The sequence below is a fragment of the Narcine bancroftii genome, chromosome 9, assembly GCF_036971445.1.
Source record: "Narcine bancroftii isolate sNarBan1 chromosome 9, sNarBan1.hap1, whole genome shotgun sequence".
Lineage (NCBI taxonomy): Eukaryota > Metazoa > Chordata > Chondrichthyes > Torpediniformes > Narcinidae > Narcine > Narcine bancroftii.
Genome location: NC_091477.1, coordinates 18464620 through 18485486, shown reverse-complemented (window position 1 = coordinate 18485486; position 20867 = coordinate 18464620). Strand labels below are relative to the sequence as shown.

The window sequence follows — 20867 nt, the reverse complement described above, 5'->3', positions numbered from 1 at the left end:
CCCCTGTTATCCAGAATTCAAGCAACCAGCAACCTCAAGCAATTGGCAAATAAATCACAGAAAATAAATAAGTAAAACATAAAAAACAGGAGAATAGGAACTGTCGATGAATATGGTGAGCCAAAGCATGTTTTAACTTGAGCCATTGGAAGTGTGCAATAGCAAAGATCTGGCAAGTACCATAAATGGAAGGGGAGAAGAAGACAGCATTGTATACTGCTTAGAGACTAATCTTGTGTGATCTTGATTACTGATTCAAAATAACAAGCCAATAAAGCACACAGTTTAAAGGAAATTATTTGCGATAAAAGAAAGGGGCCAAGCACTGATATCGGTCCAGCTGCTCAGTGTACGACAGCCACAACATTGAAACACCTGTAATGATAGCAGCTCTTGAGAAGAACTGGGGACCCTCAATTGTTCAGGCGGACATGGTGAGGATGTCAACAGTGGCCCACTGCCCAGTTTGGTGCCAAAGCCCAAGAGAGTGTTCTGCTGAGCAGTGTGGCCCATTGGAGCATGCAACCGATGCCAAGAAAGAGATCGAAGAAAGCAATCAATATCAGAGGGAAATCAACCTACAAATCGCAGTTCACTGAAGTGCCCCCTCCGAAATTCAAGCCTTGGACGAAGAACAACATGATCACTGCTAAGAGCATGAGCATCAGCAGCTGGAACCCCAAAGTTAAACTACACTACTGGTAATGAAGGAAAACAAATAAAGAAAACTGGAAAAAGTAATGAAATTTAAAACTGGTGAGCTTCACCATTAGTTTATCAATCTTAATTTACCAGAAAATTCACTTATCCATCATCTACCAATCCCCATAGGTGCCAGATACCAGGGGTTTTACTGTAGTTAATAAACAGGCTTCAAACCAACATCACCCAAACTGTTTTGTTGGGCTTCTAGATGACCGGATCAATTTAAAATCCCATTGGAGCCCAATTGTTATAGGATAAATAAACAACCAAAAGCTCAAGTTTGCAATCTCCTGCAGCATTTCCATTAAATAATAGGGTTAATCTCTCTTTTTCTGCTTTCTGTCCAAGAGCAGTATTTTCCTTCAATGCCACATATACTTGTCAAGTTTCCAATATAATCTGGATTCATCTGCATTGAACACTTGTCTGACACAATGACTCCCTCCCTAATTATTTGAGACAAAGCATTAGGAGAGGCATTCACTGCAACATAATCAGCGTTTGGTGCTCCCATCACTTTAATCTTTAAACCCCCTTGGTTAAAATCTATTAAACTATTCCCTACTTGCAATAAATTCTTCTTTCATTATTATTGTTTATTCTTGAATGATTATCAAACTAAAGGATATTCAGGATTGATTTTGATCTTCAAATCAAATTCATCTTAACTACCAAGTCATAATCCATTTGTGCATTCTCCAAACAGATGGTATTGGGGCAGTACAGTTGACATAGTGGTTAGCACAATGCCTTGATAGAGCCAGCAATCAGGACTGGGTTCGAATCCCATGCTGTCTACAGGGGGGGGTTTGTATGTTCTCCCCATGTCTGTGTGAGTTTCCCCCAGAGGCTCATTTCCTCCCACTGTTCGAAATGTATTGGGTGTGTAAATTGGGTGGCACAGTCTCATGGGCTGAAATGGCCCTATTACCATGCTGTAATTAAAAAAAAAATAAATTCAACATCATCTTCTCCAATTTCCATTGGGCCCCTTCCCTATCTCTATCTTTTCCTATCCCTCTGTCTCCTTTCTATCTGCTCCATATCCCTTTCCCTCTACATTCAGAGAGCTATCCCCTCCCCCATCACTTCCCAGTTTTTCTCCTCTTATGCTGTCCCACCCATATCCACCTATGACCTCTTGCTTGTGACCTTGTGCTTCTCCCCCTGTCCTTTCCCTCACTCACTATTTTATTCAGGTGCCTGTCTGCTATTTGCTCATTCCTTGATAGTCTCAAGCCTGAAATGTTGGTTATGTACCTTTGCCACATAGAGAATGCCTCATGACGTGCTGAGTTTCTCCAGTCATAATGTGTATTGAACAACAATCACAACATTTGTAGAATTTCTTGTTTAAAATCACTTTTCTGCTTTGTAATGATGGTAGCCTACATTTAAACTTTATATTACTACAAGTACTAACCTTATGAACAACTCAAACTGAACAGATTTGCCAATTTTCGATGGTATTTGTTCTTTTTCAGATTGCTTATCCACTTTAATCAAGATGATTTTCCTTGTCTTAGATGCACTATGATCACATGTATCTTTTCTTCTTTTGGTAGACATGGTAATTACAAAATACTCCAAAAATTATACAATATTTTAAACATTGCAATTCACCACCATGCTGCAAAATGACTCATGTTCATACAGGAGGCTTGAGTTGTGTTGCCATCAAGCATTCTCATTCGCCCAGTATGTGAAGGAAATAGTATCTGCCATTCTTAATAATGCATGTACACCAAACTTTTGAATTTATGGATGTTCGTTTGATGTCTGTAACCTAGGGATTGCCTGAATATTCAGTGAATGGAATCCTTTTTGTTTGTAGTTTATCTGGGTAATATGTGGCAAAAGCAATGTGGACATGTGTACATTAAATGTGTACATTGAAGTCATAGAAAACCTTGCCATGCTCAATGACAATAGTTGCAGATGCTTCATAACATATTTTAGAAAAAACTGTAAAGAATGTATTGTGTGATCCTTCATGTCTTCTCTCTCCTACTTTTAGTCAATGAAATGCCAATTACTCCCTTTCCCAAACATGTTCCATTTCTAGTAGAACTGAACATAAGTCAGGGAGTAAACGAGTTTTGTTAAAATCTTACGTGTACAGAAAATCATTGCTTCTACCACACCAATATCTCTAACTTTGGCAAACTGCAAGATTATTTTTACACAAACTATATCTTATTCCAATCAATATTTGATTTAAATTTATTAGCAGTAATTAATTAGTGTAATTTAAATTATCCAGGATGTTATGTTGACCTCCCTGGTGCTGTTTGACAGATAAAGGAAAACAAAAGTCTGCAGATGCTGGTGTCCTAGTGCAATGCGCAGAAGTGCTAGAGAAGCTCAGCAGGTCATGCAGCTCAATGGAAAGATAGATGGTTGGTGTTTTAGGACTCAGCCCTTCTTCAGGTATGCCAAAAATCAGGTAGACACATAAATAAGAAGGTGGGGCAGGGGAGAGGGAGAGGAGGGATAGGGTGAAGAAGAGGAAGAAACTATTCTGTAGATATTCACTGTAATATTTTAGATTATGTATTTTTCTAAGGTCCACTTTGCCATCAGTGGCACCGAATCAGCCATACACATTCTTGATGATGCAGTCTGCCAAATCCTCAGATTCCTATTGTGCAAGAGTACTTGCCCTAATGTGGTAACTAGAACAGCATCAACTACATCTTTATAGGCCAAACAGGATGTCACATCCTCTGTGGATGTCAACTAATGGAGTCACCATTAACAGAAACACAATTGGATCTGCTACATTTAGACTGTAGGGTCAACTACCTTGTGATGAAGACTTGGCTCCTGTCACCTGACACCCACACAAAAATTTACATACACAACATGACAAATTACTCACCACTTGCCAGGAAAATTGAAGCTTTTGCAATACTAATGAAGTTCAACACCCTACATACAAAGTTCCTTTATTCTCCACCTGCACCAGTTACTCTTAGTGCCCTGTGCTGTAAAATGAAGTTTTGTTCCCTTGATTATTCCAAAAGCGCCTCTGAAACATGATGTCTTTACCATTGAGATGGCAAAGGCAGATGACACGACCATCTATAAGATATCTCCCAAGTCAGACATCATCTTGACCTGAATATATATTAAGATTCTCTTTTCATTACTCCATCCAAATCCAAATACTAGAACTCCCTGTCCAACAAAACCATCGTACTTCACAAGGATTGCAGTGGTTCAAGAGGACAGATCATATTCAGAAGTCAAATGGGCAATAAATGCAAGCTCTGCCTGCAACATTCACAAATATATTCAATGATTAAATATTCTGAGTGTTTGAACAGAGTTTATCAATTAAAACAATACATTAGCAGGTTCTTATGACAGGCTTTATTTCTAGAGATCTGGGTTAGACAGTCATCATATAAAAATGCTAGACCAGATTAAGTTAGTGAAAAGTTGCAAATGTGACTGGATCATGGCTTGTACAATGAAGACTATTAATTATTTCTAATTGAAATAATTTATTAAATTAATACATTATACCTAATCATCATTCAAATGAAGCAGGAAGAAAGGAATAAATAACATTTAGTGTGCTAAGCTGCAAGTAGTAAAACAGTCATACCTAAAGCAACTCGTGCAGCAGATGCGTCGTAATTAATCCAGAAAGACACCCAAGAGAGGATGGTGATCAAGATGGAGGGCATATATGTTTGCAGAATGAAGTAACCAATGTTTCTTTTAAGCTTGAAGCTGAGGGAAAGTCTAGGGTAAGCACCTGAAAAAAAGAAATACTTTCAACATGAACAAAATATTAAGTCAGAATTAAGTAGCGGTTTCTTTTTAATTTCTGAACAAGTAAACAAAAGAAAACGCATAAAATCTCATTATTTATCACCTATTCTAGAAAATTCTGGTTGTGTGTGGGAAAAAAAATGATCATCATTATTTAGTCATTTGAATGTACTCGGCCTTTCAGAGATTATAATGTAACCAAATTTGATGTATCTATCTTTTCCTTAAATCCCTTACAAAATTTTGTTCAAAAATATCCAATATTTAGATTGAAAACCAACATTTATCTCACCACCAGTTTTGTGTCCATCAATTTTGCATGCACAGTATACAGTAAATGGTAGGGCCCTGTACTATTGTAGAAGAGGGGGACCCAATGAGTGCATGTGCATAGTTCCCTGAAATTTGCAACTGAGGGGACAGGGTAGTAAAGAAGACATTTGGCACACTTGCCAGTTTCTTCCCCACAACCATCAGGCCTCCTGAATGAATCATACAGCTGTACTACAATGCTGCCCTTGCTTGATGCTAAATTGAACTTCTTTTCATTCCAGTCAGAGACTGTAAATTGTGATCTTTACATGGTTTTGCAAATGTTATTAATAACCCATTAGTCTGTTCGCACAAGAACTCTTCTCACTGCACCAGGTACAATGTGACCAATAAATTTAAACTAAACCTCTATTGGGCAGAGAATCGAGTTCAAATGTTGGCAAGATACAGCTGTACAAGTCATTGGTGAGAGCACACTTGGCAGTAGTATGTGCAATTCTGGTTGCCCAGTTAAATGTCACTGAGTTAGAAAATGTGCAAGACGTTCACTGGGGATGTTGCCAAGACTGGAGGACACAAGGTATAAGGAATGGTTAGATAGGCTGGATCTTTGTTCCCAGGAGTGTAGGAGGCTGAGGGATGAATTTATAGAGGTTTATGAAATCATGAAAGGAATAGAAAAAGTGAATGCTCGCAGACTGTTTCCTCCAGAAGATTATTCTAAATTAAGAAGCCACATGTTTAATGTTAGAAGGGAGAAATTTAAGAGGGACCAGAGAGACAACTTTTTTGCTCAGAGGGTGGTTTGTATCTGTAATGAGCTTCCCGAGAGGCTATAAAAGTGGGTAGAGTTGCCACATTTAAAATATATTTGGACAAGTATACAAATAGAAAGAGTTCTGAGCATATGCATGGAAATGGGAACAGCCCAGTATTGCAATTTGGTTGGGACGGATGAATTGGGCTGAGGACTATTTTCCCTATATACAAATTAAAACATTCAAAACCTTCTTTAACGCTCTGGATTCTAGAAAATGTAAGTTTGGTTTTGGTGATTTCTCCCTGTAATTTAACTTCTAGAATCCTAGTTTTTTTTAAACAAATCTGCACTACTCTACATTCCGAAAGAAAGTAATGCTATAAACTATTTATAGTAGTTATCTAACTGGGGGTTTACTATAGCTGATACTGTACCTCCTTGTACTCTAGAACTCCCTTAGTCTTGCCAACAAACTTCTCCATGACATTTTATTAATCTGCATAGAAAACCACTCAAGTCACTTTGGATCTCTCCTGTTTCTTAGTTTTCACAATTTAGAAAACACTTTTTTGGACAAGGTGAAGTCTGATTACTTGTTCCCAATGATGGGGGAGATGAGGACTAGAGGGCATAGTTTAAGAATACAGGGTAGGCCCTTTAGGACGGAGATGAGAAAGCATTTTTTTACCCAGAGAAGTGTGAATCTGTGGAATGCTCTGTCACAGAGGGTGGTAGAGGCGGATTCGCTGACTATGTTCAAAAGAGAGTTAGATAAGACTCTTGTGGGTAACGGAGTTAAGGGTTATGGGGATAAGGCTGGAAAGGGGTACTGATGGTAATGATCAGCCATGATCTAAAATGGCGGTGCTGGCCCGACGGGCCAAATGGCCTACTCCAGCTCCTATTGTCTATTGTCTATTGCTGTTAGCATGCAAATTTGTTTGCTATTGTGAAAGGAATTGCATTTACTCGGTATATTTAACAAAATAAAATCCCCAAAGGTCATTTTCCGAAGCATCAAACCAAATTCTCAACAGAAGATTTGGAACATTTGACTGAAAACTTGGACCATGTGATGGCTTTTAAGGAGCTTCTTAAAAGAGAATATATAGTAAAATCCCCATTATCTAGCACTCACTCCACCAGAAACTCAACCAACCAGCAAAAAAAAATTAAAAATAAATAGGAATAAATAAAGTTTTAATTAATATGTAAAAGTAAATGTTTTCCAAAGCAACACACAACCCCTTGAGAAGCCAGCAAAGTGCTCCGGTTGTGCCCTGCCTGCAGCAGCAGTTTGAATAAAATGGCGATGCCCAGGATGAAGAGCCAGTCGATGCCAGTTGCCGCTGGGGTGATTCTCCCAAAGTATCTCCCTATCCTTGCCTGATAAGAATCTTTATCTTTATTTGCATATTACTAAGTATATTAGTAAGGCTTTATCTGTAAAAAGGGGAAGGGGTTAATTATGACAGTGGCATGGTTAGTGAGGCAGCTAACACAACACTGTAACAGCACTCCTGAATATGGTTCAAATTTAAAGGAAGAGGTTCCAAGGGTCTGACCAGGACACTTGTGTGGAGGTGAGGCAGGTTACGCCAAGGGTCTGACCAGGACACTGAAGTGGAGATGAGTTTGGCTGTCACCGCAAGGAAAGTACGCCGAGGGTCTGACTGAGACACATGTGAAGGTGAGTTGGGTAGCGCCGAGGGGTGACTGGGATACTTGCACGGAGATGAGACAGATTGCGCCGAGGCCTAACCGGGACACTGGCATGGAGGTGAATAGGATTCCATCAAGGGCCTCACCGGAACACTGGCATGGAGGTGAGCCACGCTGAGCTGAGGGCCTGACCAGAACACCAGGAGGAAGCTGTTGGGGTCACTTTCCCAAAGTGTCTCCTCATTCCTGCCTAGTAAGAGTCTATATCATTATTAGTATAAGGTATATTAATATGGCTTTATCTGTAAATTGGAGAGGGGGGGTTAATTATGACAGTAGTAACATTAGCGTAGTGGCTAACGCTGTTACACCACCACCAATTGGGGTTTAAATTTAAATTTAAAATTTGTAAATTACAGGAATTACTTGATTAAAGTAAACTTTTACACGATTAATGTCTACCATGCTGATTTTATCAAATTACATTTTGTACTGTTTTTTTAAAATCTTTTTAAATGGTGTATTCTTAATACAGGTGTGTTAGTGAGGCAATACAAGAGTGAATCACAGTGAAAAGGAAAATTTACATTACTGGCATCTGCAATAGGTGCCAGATAATGGGGATTTTACTGTAAAATAGATGTTAGAGAGAAATTCCACTTAATTTGGCAAGTAAGATGAAGAGGCTGATCAAAACAGTAAAGCAATTAAAATTAGGAAGAGACAAGAGCTCAGGCTGGAAAAGCAAAATTATCCTTAAAGGTTGCAGTATGATTGAGATGAGAATGAAGGAGGGATAAATCTATAAAAGTATAAATGAGAATTTAAAATTTAGCATTTGTTAGATTGAGAGTACAGAGATGAAGGGTAAATGGAACTGGAAAGAGCTTTAGATGAAAGCATTGAAATAGTAAAGTCTGAAGTGAAGAAGACTTCAGAAGATGAATGCATCAAACATTCCTTAGAAAATGTTGAGAACAAAATAACATTTCAGTTTTGATATGCATTTTGCTTTAATGATCCCTCATGAATTTTAGGCTCCAGCATGGACATTTTTTAAATAGGATATAACATTTTTAACAATTTAATACTACTTACAACTAACAACATTTCAATAGCACACATCATAAACATATTCTGCATATTCTGCATGTTTATGCAGTAGTCATTTGTATGTTGTACAAACTGAGTTTAATTGTTTAACATTCTGGTTCAAACATTAATAATTCAGCAGTTCAGTTCAAATGTCATCATCCATGGTCGAAAACGTGAGTTGACCTGCTCTCTCAGAGAGAGGAAAAGCAATCACCCAGCCTCAAGCTACCAGTCCACTTCTCCCATCCCTTCACGTGCCAGGCACCCTCTCCCGTGAGAGCCTAAACCTCCGAATTCGAGAACTAAGTGGCACGATCCGCCACATTAACCTACTCCACCAGGTATCAAGAATGATGGGTCTTGGCTGTCCCGTAAACACATTGTAGAGAGTGGAGTCAGCAGCCCCAAATCTCACATCCTCTAAGTTTAGGTTTGAGATGGCTGTATGGTAGGCAAGCATCTCTTCATCCTCTCACTGGGTGGCCACGGAGCCCCATCTTTGGTGATAAAAGCACCTCTTGTCCTTATTGTCACTGTCGCCCTTCCCGTGGAGGCTGGGGCTATCCGTATCACCTGGCGAGGCACAGCCACCACCTGGTTGATGGATGCTTTCCATTGTGCATCCGCACGGGCTGCCAGCCACTGGATGGGGGGTGGTCAGTGAAATTGTCATACAAGAGGAGCAGTTGGATGTCCTCAGGCATTTGATTGAGGAAAAGCTGTTTGAAGAGGAGACAGGTTCTCTGTCCATCCATCAGGATGGCATTTCATTCATGAGCATGGACGCTTGCGGTCGCCTAGGCCATCCATGTCCAGCAGTTTCCCTTCCCTGTCGTGGAGGGGGAGATTGAATGTATGCTTGAGGAGCGCTTTGATCCCTTTGTACTTGTTGTCGGCGGAGGTCGATGATCAATGATGTGCCTGGCAGTTTCCTTGACCAGTGCACTGACTATATAGTAGTACTTTGTGGTGTCAGCAGTAATCTGGCATATGTGGAATTTGGCTTTGGCTTGTTCAAACAATACTTGCAGTTGTGATGTCCAGAAAGTGAGCAGTTTGAGTGAAACTATGTTCTGTAGACCTTAATTGTCTCCTTCCAGCACTTTGGAATCCAAAAGAGGCTATTTTGGATTGTCGGGGTCACCACTGTAGTCATTTGTGGGTTGTACGAACAGTGAGTTTAATTATTTAACAATCTGGTTCAAACATTAAGTTTAATAATTCAACAGTTCAGTTCAGTTCAAATGTCATTATCCATAGTTGAAAATGCGAGTCAACCTGCCATCTCAGAGAGAGGAAAAGCAACTGCCCAACCTTGCACTACCAGTCTGCTTCTCCCAACCCATTATGCCCCGGGCACCCGCTCCCATGAGAGCCCGAACCTCTGAATGACGGTTCGAGAATTAAGTGGCGCAATCTGTAAATGTGAATTTACAAAATGCAATTTTTGTAAATGTGAATTCTGTGCAGTTTATTTATGAGAGAGTTTTGATATCCAGTTTACAATCCAGCAGCTAATTTATTTTTTAAATTTAAATTTTAAATTTAGACATGCAAAACTATAACAGGTCATTTTGGCACACAAGTCCATGCCACCCAATTAACCTATATCCCAGTATATTTCGAAGAGTGGGAGGAAACCAGAGCCCCAGGGGAAAACCCATGCAGACACAGGGAGAATGTACAAATTCCTTACAGATAGCACAGGATTTGAACCCCAGCACCGTAAAGCCGTTGTGCTAACTGCTATGTCAACCGTACCACCCCTCGTGGTACAGCATGGAAACCGGACCTTGGTTCAATTCATCCAGGCCAATCTAGATGTCCTTCTGTGATATTTCCATTTTCTTGTTTGGCCCATATCCCACTAATTTTTTTCTTATCCATGTACCTGCCAAAATGCATTTTAAACATTATTACTGTACTGCCTTGACCACTTCCTCTCGCAGTTTGTTTCATATACCTACGACCTTCTGAGTGCAAAACCTGCCCCTCAGTCCCTTTTAAATGTTTTCTCTCTCACTTGAAACCAATGCCCTCAAGTTTTAGACTTCCTTACATGAAGGTAAGGACCATGGCCATTTACCTTATCCATGCACCTCATGGTTTTATATACCTCTGTAAAGTCACACCCAGCCTCCTACACTCCAGAAAAGACAACTCCAGTTCCACCTTGTTCCTTGAGCTCTCATTATTTTCTTATAGCACCTCACTCTCTTCAAAGTGAAAGAAAATGCCCCAAAGAAAAATAAATCAGTAAATGGTGTACTTTTTCTTAAATATACAAACTAAAATGAAAATTGTCCACGATTATCTCTCAGTAAAATTGCAAAATAAAGCACTAAGAATTTACCAATGTAATAAAAGCATCCTGAAGTCCAACACCGTAATATAAAGCATGGTATTCCTAGTCATAGGGAGACACACAATTTTCCAGTGAGTTCATTCTGACTATTTTCTGCCTAGTTACATTAATTATAGAACATTACTGGTGTTTCAGCCCACTATGTGTTGTGCTGATTTATATTTTTAAACCTACTCAACAGTCTAAACCTTCCCTACCCTCTAGTTTTCTTGCATTTATGTGCTCAAGTTGTTTAAATCTCCCTATTGCACTAGCTTCCACCACCACCACCACCACCGTCAAAGGTATTTGCTACTGTTGCCCAAGGAAAAGGTTGCTGGCTGACCATCCTATCTATCCCTCTCATGATCTTGTAGACCTCTATTAAATCTCCTCTCATCTTTCTTTGCTCCAAAAAGAGAAGCCCTAGATGTTAACCTTGCCTCATTAGACATCTTCTCCAATCCAAATAATATCCTGGTAAATCTCCTCTGCACCCTCTCTAAAGCTTCCACATCCTTTCTGTATAGGCAACAAGAACTGAACACAATATTCCAAGTGTTTTCTAACTAGAGTATTGTAGAGCTGCCACATTATCTCATGGATCTTGAATTCAATCCCCTGACAAATTAAGGCAATAATGTCTACTTTTCATAAATTTATTCACATTGAAACAAATTAGTTTTTACAACTCAGAGTAAGCTACTCTTTTTGGACCATGTATTATCTAGGCTTATCACATTCTATTTGCATCATAAATGTTTTACCCAGTGAAAGGGGTTAATGGCATCATATTTGTTAATAGCCTTCTATTGCACACATACAGTATATATTCATATTTATTGGTAAATACCTGTAGAGAAAACAACATTCTTGGAAATTAAGTGATAATCGACAATAGAAAACTGCGGTAATTCAATCTTTTCCACTCCAGTCACAGCTCTGTCACCTCCACGCCAATAGAATTCAATGTCATCTGTAGTGTAACCATCTGAAAAAAAAAAATCAGAAAGTAAATTGTTGGGGAAAGTATCCATCAGTTCAGCCAACTAATAAAGGTAGTCTTAGAGTCATAATTTAACTTTAAGCATTATTACCACTCATCCATTCTCAGCATACTTTGTAAAGTTTACCCCTTTGCATTAGCAAGCACCAACAATTGCCTGAAGGCAATTTTGTGATTCACACGTCAGTATTTTCCTCAGATTACATTACCACATTTTCATATTGGCTTTGTCCTAATTAGTGAGAACTAGTGTTTTAATAAATATCTTGTTTTTGGTCTCAACCAATTAATTAGCATTGTCAAACAGTACAAGTGTTGTTTTCAAGGCTTGTTGTCCAACACATGGACTCTCCATTGCCACCTTAGGTCTGCATTATTACTTAGCCATTTTAGTACCAGGATAACTGAATATTTATTATCTATTTTTGTGAATTTATTGTCTATTTAATTGAAATCAGCATTATACAATTTTTTTAGTTCTTTTTCTTTTCACAAAGCACCTGTTCAGTTGCAGCAAGCAACAATTTCAGTGTATAATGTATATGACAATAAACATTATCATTATATGAAATATATAGGAATAAAGCTAAAAAAATATGAAATGTTCAACGACATTCTGGAGAAATTTGGAGGAAAGGGTTGTAGTTAAATTTGACATACTGTATTTGGAAACTTAACCCCAAACTGTCAACAAGCAATAAACATGTTTTAATTGGCATAATCTGAGGGTACGTGGTTTACTTCAATCCCTCAAATCAAATCTCTGACATGAGATAGATCTAGCAGATTGAGTTTAAGGAGAATCCCAATAGATTCTACAGGTATTTGAAAAGCTAAAGGCTAACTCGGTCCCCTGAAGGATCAAGGTGTGGAGCCATATTAGATTTGCAATGTCTTAAATGAATATTTCTCATTTGTATTTACTGTGCAGAGGGTCATGGAAGCAACTGAATTGAGGCTAATGAGTAGTGATGACTTAGAACATATCAACAGAATGGAAGAAGAGGTACTAGTGGTCATAAAGCATAATAAGGTGGATAAATACATTGTATTTACAATGTATTACAAAGACATTGTGGAAAGATAAGGAAGAAACTGATGGGCCATGGCAGAGATACTTGCATCATTTTAGGCATAGGTGAGGAACCAGAAGACTGGAGGATGGCTAACAAGGGCTGTGAGGACAAGACAGAGAACTAAAGGCCAGAGAGCCTCACATTAGTAATAGGAAAGTTATTGGAGGGGTTTTGAGGGAAAGGATCTAAAGCATGATTTGGGAAAAATTAGTACATCTTAGTGCACAAATTGGACTGATTATTACTGAAGAGATGATGAAGAGGACTGACGAAGGTGAAGCAATGGATGTACTCTGCATGGAATTTGACAAGATCTTGCACAGTTGGATCACTTGGAATCCAGGGTGAGGAAGCCAACTGCATTCAAAATTGGCTTGGTGGAATACAATAAATGGTAGGACCTTGAAGAGTGTTGTACAACACAGAGACCAAGGGGTACAGGTACATAGTTCCCTGAAAGTGATGACTCAAGCCCTTTTTCCACTGGCATCCCAGTTAATTGGCTGTGCAATGTACTGGGATAGGAAGCAATTTGTGCTGTTTCCACTGGCCACCTTTAACCAGGACAATGACTGCTTTTCCACTGAAAACAACTCATTCCCAGGGATAGGAGAGCCGACCTTCAAATGGAAACGGGTGACTTTCTGCTGTCTTTTTTCCACTTGTTTAATTGGCATGCCGGCATCAGCTGACCCCGGGGATGTGAGTATGGGTAGAGACCATCAATCCTCGGCATGATTTGACGTCATTTGACGCTGGCATACTGATTGTTTTCCTTTTCCACTGGATCCTTAACCGGTTAATTCCCCGGACAAAGTGCCAGTGGAAAAGGGACTACAGATAAACAGAATGGAGAAGGTGGCATTTGGCATGCTTGCCTTCATTGGTCAGGTTTGGCCAATGGCATATTTAACTGTTCAAGATATTGGTGAGGGGACATTTGAAGCATTATGGACAGCTCTAGTCACTCTGCTATAGGAAGGATGTCATTAAATTAGAGAAGTTGAAGAAAAGATACACATGGATGTTACCACAATTGGAGCACTTGAGTTTAAAGGAGAGGCTATATAAGCTGGGATTCTTCTCCCAGAAGTCTAAGATTCTGAGGAGCATAGATCAGGCTTTTTTCTTAAGATATTGGGAAAATCCAAAATATGGGGCATTGATTTAAAGTGATAGGGGAAAGATTTCAAAAGGACATGAGTGGCAATTTTTTTTTCACACAGAGAATGTTGGGAATATTTTCTAAACTGCCAGGTGAAGTTGTATCAGCGAGTACAAGTGTAATGCTTAAAAGACAGCACTTGGACAGGAAATGTGTGGAGAGATATGGACCAAACACCGGCAAATGGGATTTGTTCAATGGATCACTTGATCTGCACAGGTTGGGCCAAAGGAACTGCCTCCATGCTGAAAGTCTATGACTGTAAATAAACATGCCATCATATTGCACTTCTACATAATTAATTGAACCTCTTCCCCCCCTCCACCAAGATCTCTCTCCCAAAATCCCACAATTCCCCTAGTATTCAATGTTTAGTCCACCCCACACCGATCCCTAGTTTTCGATTGGTGATCTCTAGCTATTGCCAACCAGTACAAGCTTTTCATCATAATAAGTCTGGATGACCATCAAATTAACTTGCTGATCATAGTTTCCATTAACAGAAAGAAGCATTACCCCAACTCAAACACAAGTATTCCCTCACTTTCATTCTTAAATTGATAAGCAGCATAGCCATGTTCCTAATAAAAAAAAATCATTTCAACATCATCTGTTGGACATCATGAAAAACCTCAGTGTGATTGAGGGATTAAACTACTTCACCTTCTCATTACATAATGAAGCAGTTTGTATCACTAAGTCACAAAATTATAGTTGCTTCAGCTCCAATTCAGTTTAAAAAGTAACAGTATTTGTAATTATTGTACAATAAAATTCATAGTTAATAACCGATGTCCTATAACAATCTGTCAATTTTTTCCCTAAAATACATTTTTAGCAACATTAAATAAATATATCTCTACTCTGGACATCCTGATGTGAAATTCTTGATTTTTAAAAGGGGTTCAAAAACACATCACCATATTTTATTTTGCCGGTTTATATGAAAATTTTATAGTTTTCACAAACTGTTGTGTTCATTAATCTATAATGGTAAATGAGAAAGTTGATCCAACCAGAAAGTGCATAATGTATATTACAATCACCAAAGATTCAATCTTACTGATGATCATGAACTTATTTAATAGAGAGATTTATAAATAACTGATACTTATGTAATTCAAATAAGGTTATAAATGAGCTGCTTATATTAGCTATCATAAAGCTTAATGTGATTGTACGACATTGTGTTGGCACCAAGGAGATGGTAAACCACTGGAGTACACTATGTTTGACAATTGTTGTGTTGAAGTATTTCTTTCCAGCACAGATGAATCCACATGACAATCTGGAAGCCACCAGATGGTCAGATCTTGCACAAGAATGATTGTTAAATAATGGAGATGGGTGAAAGCAACTGGAAGATATTCAATAATGTTCACATTGTTATTAAATATGAAATTAAATTTTAAAAGACATTTCATTATTAACAACCTGTGAATATAATAGTATGATCTTGATTTATTTTAATCATATCAGAAATAAAACCTGATTTACCATTAAAATACACCAACATTCAATGGCTGAGGAGTAAATTTTGTGCATGTGCAAATGCTGTCAGAAAACTGATAGCCCATTGCAATTACCTCACTTTCAAAATCATTATGATGCAGCTCAGTTGAAATTTGTTAGTAGATTGATAGATGGGGACCAATGAGTTGGGCAAAGGTGGAAATGGCTTGCATATCTGAAGCTGAGATACATTAGTTTATATTTAAATGGAATGTAGATTTATTGCGGGAATGGAATATGCCGGTATTAAAACATTTGTTAAGGATATGGATTAAAAGAAACAGGGTTTTAGGATCAAAGAGTAAATTACCAATTCAAACCCCGTTATATCATAACCAGCTTCTTCCTTGTTCAATGTTTAATAATCATTTAAAGAGATGGAATTCTCAGGACATAAAAATAATTCAGGACTGTTTTGAAGAAGGCCAGTTTCTTTCTTTTATTCAATTGAGGGAGAAATTTGATATATCTGTAAATTCTCTGTTTGTGTATTATCAACTCAGAGCTTTGATAAAAGATAATTATGGTAAAGAGATGAATTTACCCATGTTGATGAAATTTGAGTCTTTGATTTCTTCAGTACCTAAGAAAGGTTATATTTCAGATATGCACCAATTATTACAAGATAGTATGGATAAACCGGAATGGAAAAAAAAATCTAGGCTTAAATGGGAAAGTGATTTAACCTATATTTTTCCGGAAGATAATTGGGAGGTTATGTGTTCTGATGGTGTAACTAAAGTGACAAATGTATGTTATGGAATGGTTAATTATAATTTTTTACATCAGCCACATTTGACTCCAGAGAAATTGAAAAAATATGGATTTAGTAATTCAGATTCTTGTTTTAGATGTGGACTATGTGCTGGAACTTTTTTACATGCTTGTAAAAAATGTCTTGTTTTAAAGTACAACCATTTTGGGAAGGAATTAGGTTGATTTAAAAAAAAAATTATTTCAGATTAAATTACTGTTAGACCCATCAATCTTTTTGTTGGGATATTTGGTCTCTTTGAAAGGACTAGGGTTGGATAAATTTCAAATCGCATTTGTATGTCTAGTGTTATCTGTAGCACAAAAATGTGTAGCTAGTACTTGGAAGGATAATGTGGAGGTTAATATAACATGCTGGGAGAATGAGTTGAGAAATTGTATTCTTATGGAAAAAATTGCATGTAATCTGCACAATAACTATTTGTTTTTTTGTTAAAATGTGGTCTTATTTGGAGTATATGAACTTAGAAATACTTTGAAATATTCTTTATAATAACTGCATTATTTTTATATTTGGCTCCCCTTAAGGGGGCTGGCTGAAGGGGTGGGAAGGTGGGTGGGGTTTTTTGTTGTTTCTTTATATAAATACAAAAAAATGTGTTTTCTTTTCTGTTATGTTTGATTGTAAGTTGTCTAAATTTTTAAATAAAGTTTAAAAAAAAAGAAAACTTATGGCCCTTAACTTAATTTGTATGTCCTAAATTACAATATGCTGCATCAGATTCTTTTTGAGTGGAGTATGAAGGATGATTGGGCTACATGTGCATCCAGCGCCATCTAACAGTGTGACCTTAGATTCCAGCATCTGCAGTCGTCTGTCTACCTCATCAACCCAGGGCACCTCAAGGCGGTATGGTTGATCCACTGTCTTAAACCATGGCTGGATAGACAAGTTTGGCTTGAACAAAATCTCCAAATTCACTGACATCACTACTGTTGATGCTGGATAATAAGTCAGAATGTAGGATGGACATCAAGAATCTGGTTGTGGTGACAGAACAACAATTTTGCTCTTAACCTCAGCAAGACCAAGGAGCTAATATTGGATTTAAGGAAGAGGAAGCCAAGGGAAGATGCACTTGTTTTCATTGACAGGTCAGAGGTAGAGAGGGCTACTAGAAGTTCCTGGTCATCCATATATCGAAGAACATCTCCTGAAGTCCATCATGTACACTGACTTCTTGTCTATTGGAGACATCCACATGAGCCACTGCCTTAAGAAGTCAACCAGCATAATTAAAATAAATCCTAGATTTATAGATTAGGAGGCCATGCTCTCTTCTTGCCAATCATCTTTATCTTCAGGCAGCAGGTACAGAAGCCTTAAATCCTGCACTAGGTTCAACCAAGCTTTTATTCCTTCAACAACTATCAGGCTCTTGAACCTCCCTGTACTACCCGAACCATAACACTTCTTCAAGAACCCATAGAGCTCTTAAGAGAACTAATGTATTTAATTCATTTAATTTTTAATTTACTACCTTTTTATAACAGTTCAATATCTAACATTTATGATATGTTGTTGGCAATAAGAGAGGCTCCCTTAGATAATTAAAAAAAATATCTGAGAACAAGAACTACAGCTTTTAATTTGAAATGTAATTTCAAAATATTGCAAAATATTTGAAATGAAGTATCTCTGTACTTTTTCAAGTTAATTTTAAACCTAATCCTTTAACTGCCTTATTGGTATTGTTGGAGAGAATTGCTCCACGTACCCATACTCAATGGTTACATGATGTCATATCATGTTTAAATTTAGAAAAGATTAGATGCTCACTTTCCAATTTGAATTCAAATTTTCAAACACATAATCTCTGATTTGATTTGAAGGCAGAAGTGTTGACTAATAAGGTAATTTATTACTTTGATAAGAATTCTGTCTTTTTTTTTGCCAAACAGCTTCTTTTGGGTAGTGTGTTTAGATTTTTTTGATAATAAAATATTAATACAATATAACTTTTTGAGAATATTGGGTACCTTGGATGAAATGATATGTTTTAAATGTAATGCATCTTTTTGACTTTTAACACATATCAATATTAATAAAAATATTGAAAAAGAAAAGAATCCATAGAACTGAATGCATTACAGGTACACAACCCTTTATCTGGAACCCTTGGGGGACAGTATGTTCTGAATTTTCCAGATTTTGGAAAGCCAGATTTAAGCCCACCCGAATTGTGCTGCTATGTCCACCCCCACCCCCTTCCAGTAATGCTGCCGTCTCCCCTCCCCTCACCTGCCCAACTCATGCTGCTGGTCTCTCGCCCACCTGACTCGTGCTGCTGATCTCTCGCCCGCCCGACTCGCGCTGCCGTCTCTCTCCCCACTTGCTGGTTTTTGGAGCTTTCCAGATTTTAGATGCAGGGATAAAGGTTTGTGTATCTGTCCTGACACAGCACATTTTTTCACACTACCTGTGAACAGATTTGAACGTTTTGGCACCTGCAGTGTGACACTGGATATTTTGGCGCTTGCATTTTGGCAAAGAAAAATGACATTTGTAGCCCTTCGTACATTTTTGCCCAGCTTCCCACCCCACTCACCATCTGCTGGCTGAGGTCCCACCATCCTGCCTGGGGTTGCAGCACTGCCTGAACCCCTGGCATTTCAGAAACCCACTACCCCAGGAAACCTGGCAAACAAGGTCTTTTTGTAGCTTATAGAAATATATTTAAATTATTAAAAACAATCAGGGATAAATCAAAAACAAGAGCCTTTGGTTAGTCTGCAGGAGAGGAAAACAATATTTTGTATTATTAGACAAATAATCATCTATTATACAATTAATCACATTATACAATTAATTCTTTAGATTTAAAAATTTTTAAATAACTTTAAATTTCATTAATTATATATTCCATTATATGTCTTTAAACATATAATAAATATATCATTATAATTTACCAAAAGCCCTTGTTTTGATTGTTCCCTGACTGTTTTTAATAATTAAATATATCACAATAAGCTTCTTAAAGCCCTTGTTTGCATGGGAGCGGTTTCCTGGAGAGGAGGGAGTTCTGCAATGCCGGGGGTTCAGGCAGTGTAACGGGACGGAGTGGGGGAGACAGGCCAAAATGTCCAGTGCCAAACTGCGGCCACCAAAATGTCCGGAGCCAAATTGTGGGTGCCAAACCGTGAGAGTCAAACAGTCTGGTGTTAAAATGTTCTAGAACTACTTGTAGATACAGTCATGCGCTGCATAACGTCCGTTTTGGCAAAGTCCAACCTTACATATGTCTGTGCTCCCATAAGGTTACAATAGAGTTCAGAAGTCCCGACTGGAAATAGGACGTAGTGGCTTCCGGCACGCAACACGTGTATCTCATGTCTCTTGTATTTAAAGTGATTGCACTGCCAGGCATATAATAGTATAGTACATATATAACCTATAAAATATACAGTGTCTCAATAGTCATAATAACGGCTGTTATTATATCGTGTTCACACAACATCCAAATCGCTTACTATCCTATTTCACAGAAAATTATCATGGACTTTAAACTGATGCATGACTGTACATACTGTACATATTTTTCTGGCTGAGGAGTAAATTTTGTGCATGTGCAAATGCTGTCAGAAAACTGATAGCCCATTGCAATTACCTCACTTTCAAAATCATTATGATGCAGCTCAGTTGAAATTTGTTAGTAGATTGATAGATGGGGACCAATGAGTTGGGCAAAGGTGGAAATGGCTTGCATATCTGAAGCTGAGATACATTAGTTTATATTTAAATGGAATGTAGATTTATTGCGGGAATGGAATATGCCGGTATTAAAACATTTGTTAAGGATATGGATTAAAAGAAACAGGGTTTTAGGATCAAAGAGTAAATTACCAATTCAAACCCCGTTATATCATAACCAGCTTCTTCCTTGTTCAATGTTTAATAATCATTTAAAGAGATGGAATTCTCAGGACATAAAAATAATTCAGGACTGTTTTGAAGAAGGCCAGTTTCTTTCTTTTATTCAATTGAGGGAGAAATTTGATATATCTGTAAATTCTCTGTTTGTGTATTATCAACTCAGAGCTTTGATAAAAGATAATTATGGTAAAGAGATGAATTTACCCATGTTGATGAAATTTGAGTCTTTGATTTCTTCAGTACCTAAGAAAGGTTATATTTCAGATATGCACCAATTATTACAAGATAGTATGGATAAACCGGAATGGAAAAAAAAATCTAGGCTTAAATGGGAAAGTGATTTAACCTATATTTTTCCGGAAGATAATTGGGAGGTTATGTGTTCTGATGGTGTAACTAAAGTGACAAATGTATGTTATGGAATGGTTAATTATAATTTTTTACATCAGCCACATTTGACTCCAGAGAAATTGAAAAAATATGGATTTAGTAATTCAGATTCTTGTTTTAGATGTGGACTATGTGCTGGAACTTTTTTACATGCTTGTAAAAAATGTCTTGTTTTAAAGTACAACCATTTTGGGAAGGAATTAGGTTGATTTAAAAAAAAAATTATTTCAGATTAAATTACTGTTAGACCCATCAATCTTTTTGTTGGGATATTTGGTCTCTTTGAAAGGACTAGGGTTGGATAAATTTCAAATCGCATTTGTATGTCTAGTGTTATCTGTAGCACAAAAATGTGTAGCTAGTACTTGGAAGGATAATGTGGAGGTTAATATAACATGCTGGGAGAATGAGTTGAGAAATTGTATTCTTATGGAAAAAATTGCATGTA

General features: G+C 37.7%; 1 protein-coding gene across 1 annotated transcript in view; it reads right to left on the bottom strand.

The window, feature by feature from the left end:
• gabrb2a (gamma-aminobutyric acid type A receptor subunit beta2a) overlaps positions 1-20867 on the bottom strand; it is a 102940-nt gene that overhangs the window by 5672 nt on the left and 76401 nt on the right. The window contains exons 6-7 of the mRNA XM_069897759.1: positions 11476-11613; positions 4319-4471 (exon numbers count right to left, since the gene is read on the bottom strand). Of these exons, the coding sequence (XP_069753860.1) occupies positions 4319-4471; positions 11476-11613 (291 nt within the window). The remainder of the gene's footprint in view (positions 1-4318; positions 4472-11475; positions 11614-20867) is intronic.